Genomic DNA, 14,262 nt, shown 5'->3' with positions numbered 1-14,262 from the left:
TCAGCGAAGTGACCTTCTTTGACCTTTCTGTTTTGTTCCTGAAAAAGGAGACCATAAAAATGGACAAGCTTCCAAAGCGTGCTCACAATATTTTAAACCTGCTGCACGCTCTCCCTCTGAAGTTTTGGCTGCTAAAAATAAATTGACATTTCAACAGCCTCAGCCTGAAGAAGAGCGCTGCAGATTAGGGCCCAACGCGAAGGCAACAGGGCCAGGCAGAGCCGGCAGCAGGTGAGATACAGCACGGAGTCAGCGGCACTGGTTTACCCAGAGTGGGGCCAAGGGGGTTAAAAAACTGGAGGAGGTAAAACAATCACACCTCGGGTAATCTCCTGCTCAAAGCTTCTACTGCTCTTTGGTTTTGTTAATGCGCAAACGTAAAGATATTTCCTCTGATCCTCTAACACAACAACAGAATAGACGATTCCCAAGTTGAATTATCAGAAGTTTCCCCCAAACACTGTTTTCTTGTATGATTTGTTGGTGTAGCTTCATACTTTCAGAGACACCTGAAATCCCCCTGGGCTGCAGGAGCTATGTCAGTAAACGTTCACAAAACTGAGGCCACCAGGAGAAGAACCAAACTTGAGTCTCCATGGAGAAAGCACTGCTGGCTCATCGGGCGACTCAAGCCTTATCGATTATGAGCACCAATTTTGGAAAGTTTTAAGCTAAGCATTCTTGGGATGGAGAAAAATGATTTTCCCATATTTTTGCCATGGAAAAATAATCCAATAGCATGGATTACTGCACAGGGGGCAAAAGCTGCAGGTAGAAAGGCACATCTGCGTCATATAGCAGAGTCATAGGAAGCAGAGAAGGGGGGAGATCAGTAGCTAGCAGAGCAAAAAGGGGCAATACAGCGCTTGCTTTAAAAGCTTCCCTGCAACAAATCTTACAGTCCATTACAAGTGCACACAACTACTAAAACTGTGAAGACAGAAACTGGTATCTGCAAAGCAAAAAAAAAAAAAAAAATCAACTCACTCTGTAGGTGATGTTTCCTTTTAAGCGCTCCAGACACCTCTGTCGCAACACGCCTTTGTTAAGCCCAGGGCTGACGTCCGCAACACGTACTTGGATAGAGGCACAAAAGCGACAAATTTGAGCTCTCAACTTGGTTAAGCACCCAGCACAGCCGACTGCACCTCGAGGGTGCAACCAAAAGTGCGCCTAGTATCACATGGGCGCCCAAGAAAGCTGTAATTCGTGTTTTTGTGGAGGAGAGCATCCTGAGCTTAGCCCAAAATGATTGCTTAATACCATGTCATGTTCACGGAGGGGACCGTAATTAAGCCAGCGGTCTCCACCACCAGATGTTCCAGCAAGTCTGGTAAGGGACACGTCTCTCTTCTTGAAAAAAAGAAAAAAAAAAAAGGCCCAATACTTCAGTATTGGGGTAATTTTTAGAAATTCCCAAATCACAAACAGCTCACCACTCGTCATACCGTTTCTCTCTTTACGCTCCAGCTAAAAGGGCTGTTACGAACAGAGCTGTAGAGACGCACTCCCCCAGGCCAGAGCTCCAGAGAACTACACATGCTAAGCTGGCAGTTTAATTTCTGCGGCCTTCCTGTAAAAGCATTTCTTTGCAAAGAACATCTCTTAAAATCATAGTAAGATGACGACTGTTACATTTTAATGATCAACCGCAAACTGATCTCAAGTTAAATCGTGAAAACCCAAAGTGAATGGAAGATGCAGAAACCAAGGCAAAGGCAGCAAGCAGAGCTACGCACCAGAGAAAAGAGCAAAATTCTCACTTGAAAGATAATCCAGGCAGGTTTAAAAAAGAAAAGTAATAAACAAGTTGCTACTTTCCCCCCCACACCCCCCCACACTCACCTTCAGCAACTTAGCTGCATTTGAAGAGCATCTTAAAAGTAACTGCACAGTAAGACATGCATAAAGCCATGGGCTGGGCTGAGACTCTAGATTTCCCTACTCAAGCACCCGAGGGATGGTGGAAACCCTCCCAGTTACTTGTCCAGCACTACGGCCTAGCCCAAAGGCTGGTGTTGAGAACATCCACCCGCACGACAGTAGTAACAGAATCCAAACAGAATCCAAAATGACATATTAAACTATTTTGAGGGGTCTGTAGTCTAATACAGAAATGAAAACTGGCTGCTTCCTTCGGACAATCGCTATCTAGCGCTACAGGAGTTGTTTAGTGTCGTGCTGATGGTGTGTAACACAAAGTCAAAGGAAACCGCACGTACTCAGCAGTTCAAAAGCAGTGGACGCAACCCAAGTGCATTTACAAGTGGAAGATGCTTTCCAAAGCTAGCTGCATAGCAAGGCAAAACTCCTGGATTTCAGTCAAAAGTCCATGCATTGGAAGCTGCTATTTCTCATGTGCGTACCCAGAGCACACAAAAACAGGCTGAATTTTTACATAAACGGTTCATAAAAATCAATAGACCACAACATCTTCTCATTAAAAAAAAACAAAAACAAAAACAAACAAACAAACCATAAATGCAAAAACATTGTCAAACAGAGAAATCATGTGCAGATTCAGCCTAATCAGCAAACTGAGGTGACTCATGCCCAGCCTCCCACTCAGCGACCAAGGCAGAAAAAGGAGGGTAAGGTGGGATTGCCCCCTCAATGGCAGCCCGATTTCAGATCAGTGGAAGCTGATCTTGAAACTGCCTCCTCATTTGTATGAATACAAGGAGTAGGATTCAGCTCCTGCGTTTGTGTATGTGCAACCATCAACTCACGCTTCCCTACGGTTGCTGAAAGACAGAGAAAGCAGGCAGGAAGCTGATTAATATCCTTCATCCAACAACTAGTTTCAAATTCTACCCAAGTAGAAGCCCAAGCAAGAAGGTCTAAACGTAAAATAGCAGCTTAAAAAAATCCCTTCAGTCTTTACATTTTAGTTTGCATATAAATGAGTCACCTTTCTGCCAGTTTAGAAAACTGACAGATTTTAAAAGAAAACCGCTCAAAGCTTAAAAAATTAAGTTAGGAAATAGTTTATTAAAGAAGTCAAAGACAGATGGCAGATGGACACTGTTTATTGGTTCTTTCCATCACATCCGAGTTACAGGTGTAAAAGTCACACAAACTGCAGGTATAAACATGTAAAACAATATAAAAATAAATGGAAAGGTAATTTTATATTTACTGAATCAAGTTGTGTAATAAATACAATAGGCAAAAAGCTTCAATCACACAATTCAGTTTAACTGAAGTTACAGTAGTGTTTGTAAATACAAGTTTTTAACTTAAAGTTGCAAATATTAAAGCATTGAGAACTAGTATAAAAGTGAATTTTGGCACATTGTAAAGTGAGAAGTGTTACATTAGTATCTGACTGTTGTGTAAAAATGAAGCAATTTCTCACTAGCTTTCTGAGGTACATTTTTAAACAATCTAAAATTAGATCAACAACGTGGTTCTAACAACTCACAGTTTACAATTCACTATACTAGTTACAATTTTTCCCTTTTAAGAATACCAAAGTATTCCAGAGCTTAAATCTGTGCAAATTCAGAAAAGTTTCAATTAAAAAATAACAATAATAAAAAACTTATTAGGGAACTTTTACGTGCAACTTAAATGCTCGCTGCAATCACTTTTGTTAATTGTAAAGTGTAAAACTGGACTAATACCAAATTGCACAGCTTAATATAAAATACTCAGAGATTGCAGCGCAGTTCAAGTTGCAAACGTTCCTCTCCTAAGTTTATCACATTTTTCTCCCTATAACTTCAGTAACTTCTGATCACACTCATTCTCAGTGAGGGAAAAAAAAAAAAACACCACCACAAGCCGCTAACATGAAGGTCAGCAAAGCATGTAAACCCCTTGAGGACTCTCAGCACTTCTTCACAACATCAGAAACGCCTGGACACAAAGTTACTGTTACCAATTTCCAAAATACAGTAAGAGACAGAGGAACAGCGTAATGGCACTTTTTCTGTATCCAAACATTTGTGGTTTAGAAATGGTGCTTTTTTTTTTTTTCAGTTTTACAGTAGCTAAAAAAATTTTCAAAACTAGACCCTTAGAAGTATCTCAATCCTTACCTCAACTTCAAAAGAGTGAGGAAACCAGATTACCCTACAGATGGGGTTTGATACAGTATAAACATCTCTGACCAGAGTACAAAAGTTATGCTCTTCTTCTAAAAAAAGTGCTGCTGATTGTTAGAAGTAACTCCAAAATAATCAGCAACTGATATTAAACTATCAGCAGCATCAGGCATTTACACATTTTAGTCCTCAAAGAGTTTTCTTTTAAACAGTTTAACCATTTGTGCTAATATTCTTCACTAGGTTAATTTTAAGTCCTTTCACCAAAACCGTTTTTCCTTTAAAAAAAAGAGGGTGCAAGCAATACAACCCATGACATCCATTTATTTTATGCTTCGTGAATAAATGATGTCATCTGCAAGGCACTACTATGTTTAAAGGATACCATTGTCACAGTTTCACTATTTCGGTATTTTTTCTGTTTTAAAGTCACAGTTAAAAAATAAAAAAAAAAATTGAGGTAATCAAATTATTTCAATACCAAAATATTGAAATAGTACCAGTATGGTGAAAGGTCTTTATAATACACAGCTATTACCATATAGCATGCAGTACAGTATATAAGTATACTAGGCCTTTGTTCTGAGCTCTTCTGCTTCAGTTTTTAAGGAACAGCTCAATTTGCACAGTAGCACGCCAATTTTGAATACTTATTTCCTTTTTGTTCACGGGGCATCTCACTTGTAATTACAGCTCGCTACACCAAGCCCAGATGAATTGGCCCCATCACCAGTTAATTTTCGAGAGCTGCACAAATTGGGGTTCTTAAAAAGAGTTCAGCAGAGCAAAATAAGCTACAGTATCTTCATCTATCGTTCAATTGCACTTAAACCTACTCTGTTATTGACTCACGAGTTGAGACAAAGCATCAAGGACGCGCCTGCTGTCCCAACCCCTGGTATTTCTTCTGACATTACATAGTCATACCACTATTCTAGAAATATGGCTTTGCAGATTAGATAACTTGTACTGAAAAGGAGCACACTGGGTTTACACTAAGCTTATTGGCAAGGAACTATAATTTTTTAAAGAATTTTCTAATGCCCCTTTGTATTGCAGTGTTACGACCAGAATTTTGTACTCTAATAATCCTGGTCTGATAAATAGTTTCATGCAACCAACTGTACTTAGTTTGTAAACACCCGCTAGCCCCCCCGCCCCAAGTCCACTGCTAGCTACGTTTATTCTACCAGGCACTACAGCATATTAAGACTAAAGTATAGCCATGCATAGATAAACTCACGAGCCTTATCACGATGCTCTATACCTGTAATACGGGTTACCCCAGAAAGCCTAGCAACACAAACTAATCGCTGGCTTTTATTGTACTTTACCAGGATACAAGTAGTTTATAAAGTTTATAAAGTCTCGTGGTGTGCAAAAAAAAAAAATAAAATAAAATGTTTCTTAAATTCAGACAGCTTTTTGAAATCTAGTAGGAAAGCTAGTAACGAAACCTTATCAACATCTCTATCCCAATCTGCAGCACCTGGAATTCTACCTCTGCACTGTATAATCACCACAGCACAGGCACCGAGACAGCTAGTAGCAATGTGCACTGAAAGTCTACCCAAGAGGTGTTTCAGTTTTTGACAGGCTTTTTGTAATTTCAGCCGTTTCAGATTCCAAAGGTAAAAAATATATTTCTTAAGTAAGGCATAAAACTGTATCTAGCCTTAGGTTTGACGGCAGGAGTTAAATCTCATTTTCTTGCCACAGAAACAGACTGTGTGGACATGTTGTAAGTGCTTTAAGTGTACTGTAAAAAATTATTCACTCCGTTTCTTACTGCATTACATACATCTGCCCAAAAAGAAAAGTTGCAGTTATATTGGAAGATTGAGCTGTTCCTAAGGCAAAGAAATATGAAAATGAAAACATTCTCCTAGACTGTTTTCGCTTGATTAAATTCTGAACACACCGCATGTTACAATAATCTGCTTATTCAAATAAGCTTCAATAATTACCCTTAAGTAGATGCTAGGGTACCTTATAATCCTTCAGTCAGTGATCTATGATGTCTTACATAAAATTGTACTAAATTAAGTTAGAGGACAAGTTGCCAGTACTCCTATTACAATATAATTTAGTAACTATAAAGGTTTTGTTGCCAGTACTTAAAACCTGGTGTATTAAGTTAGTGAAATGTTATGGCGTGCAAATTCTTCTGAAAGCTTCACAAACAAGTTCTTTCATATTTCAAGTATAGTTTTTGATATTTTTTTACCTTTGGAAATAAGTCATCTTCATGAAAAGGAATTCTTTATCTAAAGAATCTCCCTCTTCTCTTGCTTTGCTTCGTTTTTAGTACTGAAATAAGAATCCTTCAGAGATAATCTTCTAAACAGCAGCAAGTTGCAGATTACTGCCATTCATGTCATATTTTCCAGAACACCAATAACACCAAGAAAAAAGCAAGATTATCTCCACTTATTGTTTCACCCTTTTCCTTAGAAAAGTCAAAATTTCAACGGCAGATTCAAACTGTGCAGAGATTATGAGACACGCTGTCCCCTCAGAAAAATGCAGATGCCTAAGTGTTCCCCCATTTCTCGCTTTGGGAACACCCTAACAGCTGGGGATTACGTACTCTGAGTTTTTTAATTGTTCCCCCATTTCTCGCTTTGGGAACATCCTAACAGAGAAAGGATTAGGTACTCTTCCAAGTTCTTTAATTGTTCCCCCATTTCTCGCTTTGGGAACGCCCTAACAAATAAAGGATTAGGTACTCTCCAGAGTTTTTTTTAAGTGTTCCCCCATTTCTCGCTTTGGGAACACCCCAATAGATATAGGATTAGGTACTCGCTTGAATTTTTTTTAAATGTTCCCCCATTTCTCGCTTTGGGAACACCCAAACAGCTGTGGGATTAGGTACTCTTCCGAGTTTTTTCAGATGTTCCCCCATTTCTCGCTTTAGGAACATCCCCCAATCCCACATGCTGAGATATACTGCTGCTCATCGATGCTCCTGTGCAACAAGTTTCAAGGGACACCCAGAGATTAAAGAAGTTTGATTATCTGCACGACAGACCACTTCCGTGATTACATTCTGACCTACTAGGGAATACAGTTTTGCTTCTTTACTTCTTTTAAACAAGTTTTCCACTACTAGCCAGAGATTCCAGGTGATGCTTTTTACAGTCTGGAATTAAGGTGAAGTGGAAGCAAACCTGACAGTACAAACAGCTAAGCAGTTACCATATTAAAATGCCAACCTTACAGGAATGATCTCTTAGTCTTACAAGGAGTGCTGAAAACTGACATTTCACTTAATTTTCTAGTTAACCAGCAAGGACAACAGCATTTTTGGTTACTGACAGTAGGCGATTCAGAAATGCACAGAACGCACATGCTTATGTCTTCTGCTCAAAGAGATCATGATACTCTTGTTCTTCTAATTCTCTGTTGTACTTCTCTATTTCCCTGTTGGCTTCTTCCAAGTAATCATTCATGAATTGGTCCATTACTGATTTTGAAACACTAAGGAAAAACATTTGTTGCAAATAGTGTCCATTAGAAAAGAACATAACAGGTTTTTTGAAGGATGTGACAGTTCAAGGACACTTACTAAAACCAGAAATTCAATATATTACCTTCCGGAAGTCCCGCAGCCAGACCTAACCACAACTACTCTCTATTATCGGGGAATATAGGATTTGCACAATAGACATTTCCCAATCAAGAGGAAGAACATAGGAACAGCAAAACTACAGCAGGTTTGCAGATGTTTACAGCTATTTTGGTTAAGTGGAAATCTAAAAAACTCTGCTCAAAATTCAAATCATCCAGAAGTGGTTAACCAGTGCCTGCATATTTTATTGCCAAACACCAAGATGGTGGTGGAGTAAAGGTCCCATGAATGTTGAGTCCCGAGTTCGTTGTTAGGCTATTTTCTGCCATTATACCCTAAATAGAAGCTTACCCTGCAGACAGAAGTCTGCTGATTTAAAATTTTAAAGTTGTCCCACAGGGCATAGAAAATAATGGTACGTTCTTATTCCAAAAGAGAATCACGGAACCCACTTGGATTTTTGTAAAGTTTGTCGAGGTTCAAGTGAAAAGTAAACTGGGAATATAATACCAAATTTGAAATTTCAGTAATAAAACAAAGACAAAAGCAATAGAAGGTTATGAAAACAAGAAAGAAGAACAGGAATACACTGGAACATTAGTATTACTCTGGCATTTCTTGCCAAAGACAAAAATATGACCAGGTTTAAATTAAAAAAAAAGTAGAAAGAATTTCTGGAAAGAAATCCGAAGGACCCTGCTTCAGCTGTAGTTCATGTACTGCAAACTGTCACCAAACAAGACCACGAGGACAGTTCATCTACAAATGTGTGTATGCTACAATGATAGTAAATCCTACTGCTTGCTAAGCTGAAGTAGTTTGAAAATAAGGTTTTACTTCCTTAAGCGAGTTTAAAAAGCGATGACAAAAAAATGCATCTCCACACCTAATTCTGAACACCCTGTTCATATTGCTGTATTGCATCCAACAAGGTTTTTCTCATATTGAGTTACAAAATGAGAGCAATCATTTAACACCAGCTTCACTGCAAAATATGTGGCAGAAAAAAGGATGCTGTAGTAAAACCTGAAACAACCCTGATTGGTTTTACTTGAGTATATGCATGCATGCGCGTGCATGGAAAGTTATATTCTTTTGGAAGTTTTATCAGTCACGACCAGGCATTCAGCAATATTAAAGCACTATTTGATTTGAAAAATATTTCTTTGACAAGCTGAGGTCCATAAATTATTCTCTGCATGAGCTCATATACAGTTTGGGCATTGTTACGTTGCTTCTATTCTGCTTCTCAGATCATATCTCTTAAAAAGCGTTTTAACAGTAAGCTTTAAATGGCAAGTAGCCACGCTCAGATTTAAGGAACAAAACTTTTCACTTCGTACCATCACCTGCAAATCAAACCAGCTCTTCACCATATCATGTGTTTTGACAGCCTACAGTTCTGATTTACAAAGCCTGTTGCCTACTTAAAACCTTCACCAAAACCCCACACTTTTTAAAGGATACGTGGATGGTAATCCATTTTGTCACCAAAGAAATTCACAAATTGCGTCCCGTTGTAAAAATAACCAGCTGGAAGTGGATCCAAGTGGCGTTTCACCTACATTAGGAAAGAATATACCGTACATTAAACACTTAAAACTCAAAACTGCTTAGAGACAGTCCTAACAAACTTAAATAGATAAAAGAAAAATTCCTTCTGATGAACTTAATAGCCAGGGAGGAAGGTATGGCTCCTGGCTATAAAGCAGCGCTCTGAAAAAGCAGTATGACAAGTGACATCCATATGGACTAGGGGAGTTAGGTACAGTGACACTAACCATAGCCGTGCCAAACTCTTAAGAGCCCAACTTTAGAGATAGCACCTACAACCTCAAGGTAGTTGATGAGGGCAGGATTAGGCATTTGGGATCCTAATTTGCATGTGACAACCTGCACAGCACAGAACAGGGAGAAAATATGGGGAAGGACTATTACAGTAACCAAAATTGTATGCAATACCCTACACCTCCCCATACTTTTAGGGGGTAACTTGAAGCCCTGACATAACACCAAGATTCATCTCTCAAATCCCTCCTGGACAGCCTCACTTATATTTGGTGTATATAAAAGGACAGTAAGTGCCGCAATAATTTAGTGCTTAGCACACTTGTTATGGCAAGTATGGGAGGTGCTCTATCATACAAATGGATATTTAAGAAAATCAGCCAAAAGCAAGACTTGCCATTAATTGCTTCTACTTACATGAATGTTTTTTATTTCCTGAAGGGTTAGCATTCCTCTGGTTTTCAGGGCTTTCCTCTGAGGTTTCTGTATTAAGAATTAGACCCCAGTTATATACCTACTGAGTGACAACGTGATACTACAGTTTAGTTAAGAAAAACAAGCAAACAAAACCACTGAACAGAAAACTAAGTTCTTTCCTGAAAATGTGGATAACAGTAGCAAAATCTATGATCACATGCGATCATGCTCAAGCCCAGCCCCGAAATACTCCTTTTAAAAGTGTGTATTTTAAAAATTAGTTTCTAGACAGAATTATTCGATTATATCAAGGCACTCAACAACTATGTTCTGAAAACAACAGTAAAAATTAAGTGATCTCACATAAAGCACTGTTAGAAATGACAAATTCTAGAAGTATTTTAAATAACACCATTTATATACAGCTCTACTACAAAAACAAAGGAAACTGGCACAGGAACAGAAAAACAATTTAGTTTTCTTTCATGCAGCAACTCTTAGAACTATCTGAAACCCTAAATTAGCCATGACTAGTGAGACTGTACAAAGACTGTGTACTCTTGAACTGCTCAAAGAGGAAGCACTTCACACTTGAGATAGCATTGAAGTTCCAACTTTTCATAAAATTAAACCAGCATTCCCTAGAGTGCTTTCTTAAACATCAAAAGCATTTGTCTCCATATATTACCCATGTGATATCATCACAGAAAATGTATATTTCCCTGAAGTAACACAACCTGATAGAACAGAGGTGAGAACCTGAAGATATTTAGGAACAGCTCCACCACTGGTCTGTAGGAAACTTTTTTCCCTTCCTACACAACTTTTTAGAGATACTATGCAAATCCTAAGCCATAAAGAAGTAACCATGAGTATTTTTAACTAACTAATGTTCCAAAATGGGCATCACGAAAGGGCACAGTTGGAACTATAGGCTCAGGTTCCAACTAGAGTGCTAAAATACGCAATTCATATGGTCGAACAGTTTCTGTCCATGTATATTTCTGAATCAAACCTCAAGACTCACTTCCGAAGACCTTAATGTGCAGCCTGGCAAAAGTAATACCTGCTGCTATTGCTTTGTTGCGTAGCAGCAAACCATCTCATTCTGGTCAAGTCATGCCAGTCACTGTGAAGTTAGCAAGAAATCACAACTGCAAAATGTGCCTTCTGGGCTTATGATGTGCATATTTCCTCTTCCCTACTCCAACTTCTATTGCATAGATACATTAGCCATACAGAAATACATGAAGTCTTACATAGCTGCACACTTGACAAATTAAGTAAGACAAGGTGAAAAAAACTACACCCTCCATTTCAGTGGACTACTTCCAAGGAGGTTTAATTTAGTGAATCAAAACAGTTTTCAGCTTTGCAGCATTCAGGTACCTCAATAAGATTTATTTCATACTACACTTCAGCTTTTGGCAATCACATCTCAGCTAAATCATATTGTGTTTATTCTGGATGTAATCCATTTGTGCTCAAACGTTCAAAAGTAGATCAATCCACAAATACACTGTAGCAGATATTAAAACAATAAACAAATTACAATACACATTTGCAAACTGTTAGTCCTCTGTCTGGAGCACAGTTACACCCTGGAATGCTAATACCTTGGTAGAAGAGAAAGAGATATTAAAAAGTTTCATCAAGACACTTCGATTCCTCCTTTTGTTGTTAAGAAATGCCAAACAGATCACACTGAGAAGAAGTAAACATGCCCACAAACCTGCTTTGCAGTTTCTCGGAGCCAGTCTTTTATATCTTCTTCCTTAAGAGAGCAGCCAATGAACACAAGGAAGCACTCCTGTTGACTACTGCAATCTCTGTTATCGCTTCTTGAATCAGGAGGAGTTGGCCCCTCCTGAACAGGCACAAGGCTTAGTGAATTAGATGATGTGTTGTGACAGACTTCAATCACTTTATCAGAATCTAACAACGAGAAGATGGAAGAAGAACACATCTTGATAACTGCTAATCTAATTTAACAGCAACACACTGGTGTAGACAGAATAGAGTACACAAAAAATTTCAAATACGTATACATGCAACACAATCACAAGACAACGCATAAGTAGTAATTTGCACTTACCTGAAAACTTAACTTTGCCCATGATGTGATAAATGTTTCCAGAAAAAGGACTTGGCTTGAGCAATGACTTAATCGCTGTTTGAAATAGAAGACAAACATATTATTTCACATCTTGTTCTTATCCTTGGTGTCGCTTCTGGTCAGACCTATGCTACAGGTCTCTAATCCACATCCTAGTGCTTCAGGGGAAAATGCTGCAGTGTCCCCCAGAGCCCCACTACGTAACATTTCTATATGTTCTCATTTCTTTGCTATGGGGTAGGTGGGAAATAACATGTGTTTGTCATAATGAACGCTTACAGTGTGTGTGGAAAGCAAAATGGTGCTCCTTAACACTGTTTTGCTAAGGAAAGAAGGAAAGGCATGATTATATAGCTACTCTAGTAGCCTAACACAGAGTTGAACCTATTTTCTACTAACTACAAATAATTATTTGGCATAAAAAGTAGAAGCTGATGGTCACTTATAAACTGCATTTCGACACTACTAAATAAAACAAAACATAAAATAAAAAGCAAACATATGTAGGTAAGTGTCTCAGTCTCTAGAAACCAAAAATCACATTAGATTTTCATCTGAACAAGATCATGGATCAGTTTTTCAGAGCAGACACTAAAGACAACAATTTGCTGTCCTTTAAGAAAGGAAAGCTGAATTTTCAACTAAAAGTTTACTTCATCAGTGTGTTATACCAGTGCCTGCCTTCCCCTCTATTTTTCAGTATTTCAAACTTGGATTTAAATCAAGTCAGTCAAAGTTCATTTGTACCTTTACATTTGGTCACAAATCGTGTTTTTTCTAGAGGACGATTAAACCATACACAGATCTGAACCATTGGAGGGAAGACAGACCCAGCTCCATATTTACCTTCATACCTTAAGACAAAAACAAAAACCAGCTTCAACTTACATGAAACACACAGACTTGTGCTTTTCATCTAACAGATTTCTTAAAAGGAACATCTATTATTTCACCACAGGTACTAAGCTTTCTTCTCCAAGACATCCATGAAAACGTGATATTAACAGTATTAGATGGTTAAAAATGCTCAGGGTTTCTTTTGCTGTTCTTCCTGCCACAATTATTTTTTTCTTACATACGAACTATATACTATCCTTGCATACTATCATGAAGTAGTTCAACAGTTGCCCAAAAGTTTTTAATATTTCTCTTCCCGCCTTCTCTCTCTTCTTTTAGCTCCTCCATGCAACCTACAAGCAGCTCTGACATCCCAAGCTTTGTGCCAGTTTACTTTAAGAGCTCTACTTGCGTCCAATTTAGAGCAAGAATTGTGAATAGAAAGATATACACACGTACAGGACTGGCAGGGTATGGCAAATAAATCGTGCTTCCAACACCATAAATGTAACTAGAAAACAGTCAGCCAGGAGTTACAATGGCTGACAGGTTTACATTTTCTGCCAAATAGGTGCAGCACAGATAACTGCAACAAGATGTGTAAAGAACTCTGAACCATGAAAAATATCCCTTAGTATTAAGTGGAAAGCTTGGTGCCATGTATTATTGTGCCCTTAGCCTCTGCCAAGACTGTCAATAAGGTTGCTGGGTTTTATGAATAATTGTTCCGCTAATAGCTAGACTGACAGAGCAAGTTCATTCCAGTAAGGCTGAATAGCTGTCAGAATGAAATTACTCTACTCATTATTGACCTCACCCATCCCAATCCTTCCCAGCTTATTCCCAGAGGGTTTTTTTCTATTCTTCTGAAAAGCAACAGTAATCTTTCCGATTGATTTAAATGGTGTCCAGAAAGGAGCCTTTTCCCCATAAAAGGGCAGCTATCGTGTATCTACTAAGAATACTCATCAGCTCTCTTAAAAATGATTTACAAAGCTATTGCCTGTTCCAAATGAGTAGTCTTGAAAAAAAATATAAATTAAGTTACTGAGACTTTTTAATCTTCAAGTTAATTAGAAAAATAGTTTTAATATTTCTCAGTCTAGATACTTACCAGCCAGGATACATTAAATATCGAGCTCTCATCATCTGAGGATTTGAGAAACTGCTTTCTGAGAGAATTAATTCAATATCCTCATTCCTATAAAGAGATAAAGATTTTTAATTTTATAAATTCAATAAAATGGCTACTATCTGTATGCTTCTTACATAAACCAGAATGTCAGTCACAGTAAAATTAAGTGTATTTTTCCCTTAGTATGACAATAACAGTAACATAAGTCATACTCTGCAAACAAAAACATACATTTCCCACATCCCTATTTGACTATAAATGTAAAGGGAAGATACCTCTTGCATGAGAAGCAATTAAGAAAAATCTGCATCTCCTTTGTATAAGGTACCAGAGTAAAACAAAAGAATAC

The 14,262-nt window shown here is 38.1% G+C and overlaps 1 protein-coding gene across 1 annotated transcript in view; it reads right to left on the bottom strand.

The window, feature by feature from the left end:
• Window positions 1–2,971: 2,971 nt before the first annotated feature.
• The window catches only part of DNAAF9 (dynein axonemal assembly factor 9), a 78,458-nt gene continuing 67,167 nt past the window's right edge, over window positions 2,972–14,262 (bottom strand). The window contains exons 31-37 of the mRNA XM_063335535.1: window positions 13,893–13,979; window positions 12,689–12,795; window positions 11,921–11,995; window positions 11,558–11,760; window positions 9,826–9,891; window positions 9,088–9,181; window positions 2,972–7,515 (exon numbers count right to left, since the gene is read on the bottom strand). Of these exons, the coding sequence (XP_063191605.1) occupies window positions 7,403–7,515; window positions 9,088–9,181; window positions 9,826–9,891; window positions 11,558–11,760; window positions 11,921–11,995; window positions 12,689–12,795; window positions 13,893–13,979 (745 nt within the window). The 3' untranslated portion in view covers window positions 2,972–7,402. The remainder of the gene's footprint in view (window positions 7,516–9,087; window positions 9,182–9,825; window positions 9,892–11,557; window positions 11,761–11,920; window positions 11,996–12,688; window positions 12,796–13,892; window positions 13,980–14,262) is intronic.

Source organism: Chroicocephalus ridibundus, chromosome 5 (assembly GCF_963924245.1).
Source record: "Chroicocephalus ridibundus chromosome 5, bChrRid1.1, whole genome shotgun sequence".
NCBI classification, from domain to species: Eukaryota; Metazoa; Chordata; class Aves; order Charadriiformes; family Laridae; genus Chroicocephalus; species Chroicocephalus ridibundus.
The sequence above is the reverse complement of the archived record's forward strand: the minus strand, read 5'-3'. Positions and strand labels throughout refer to the sequence as shown.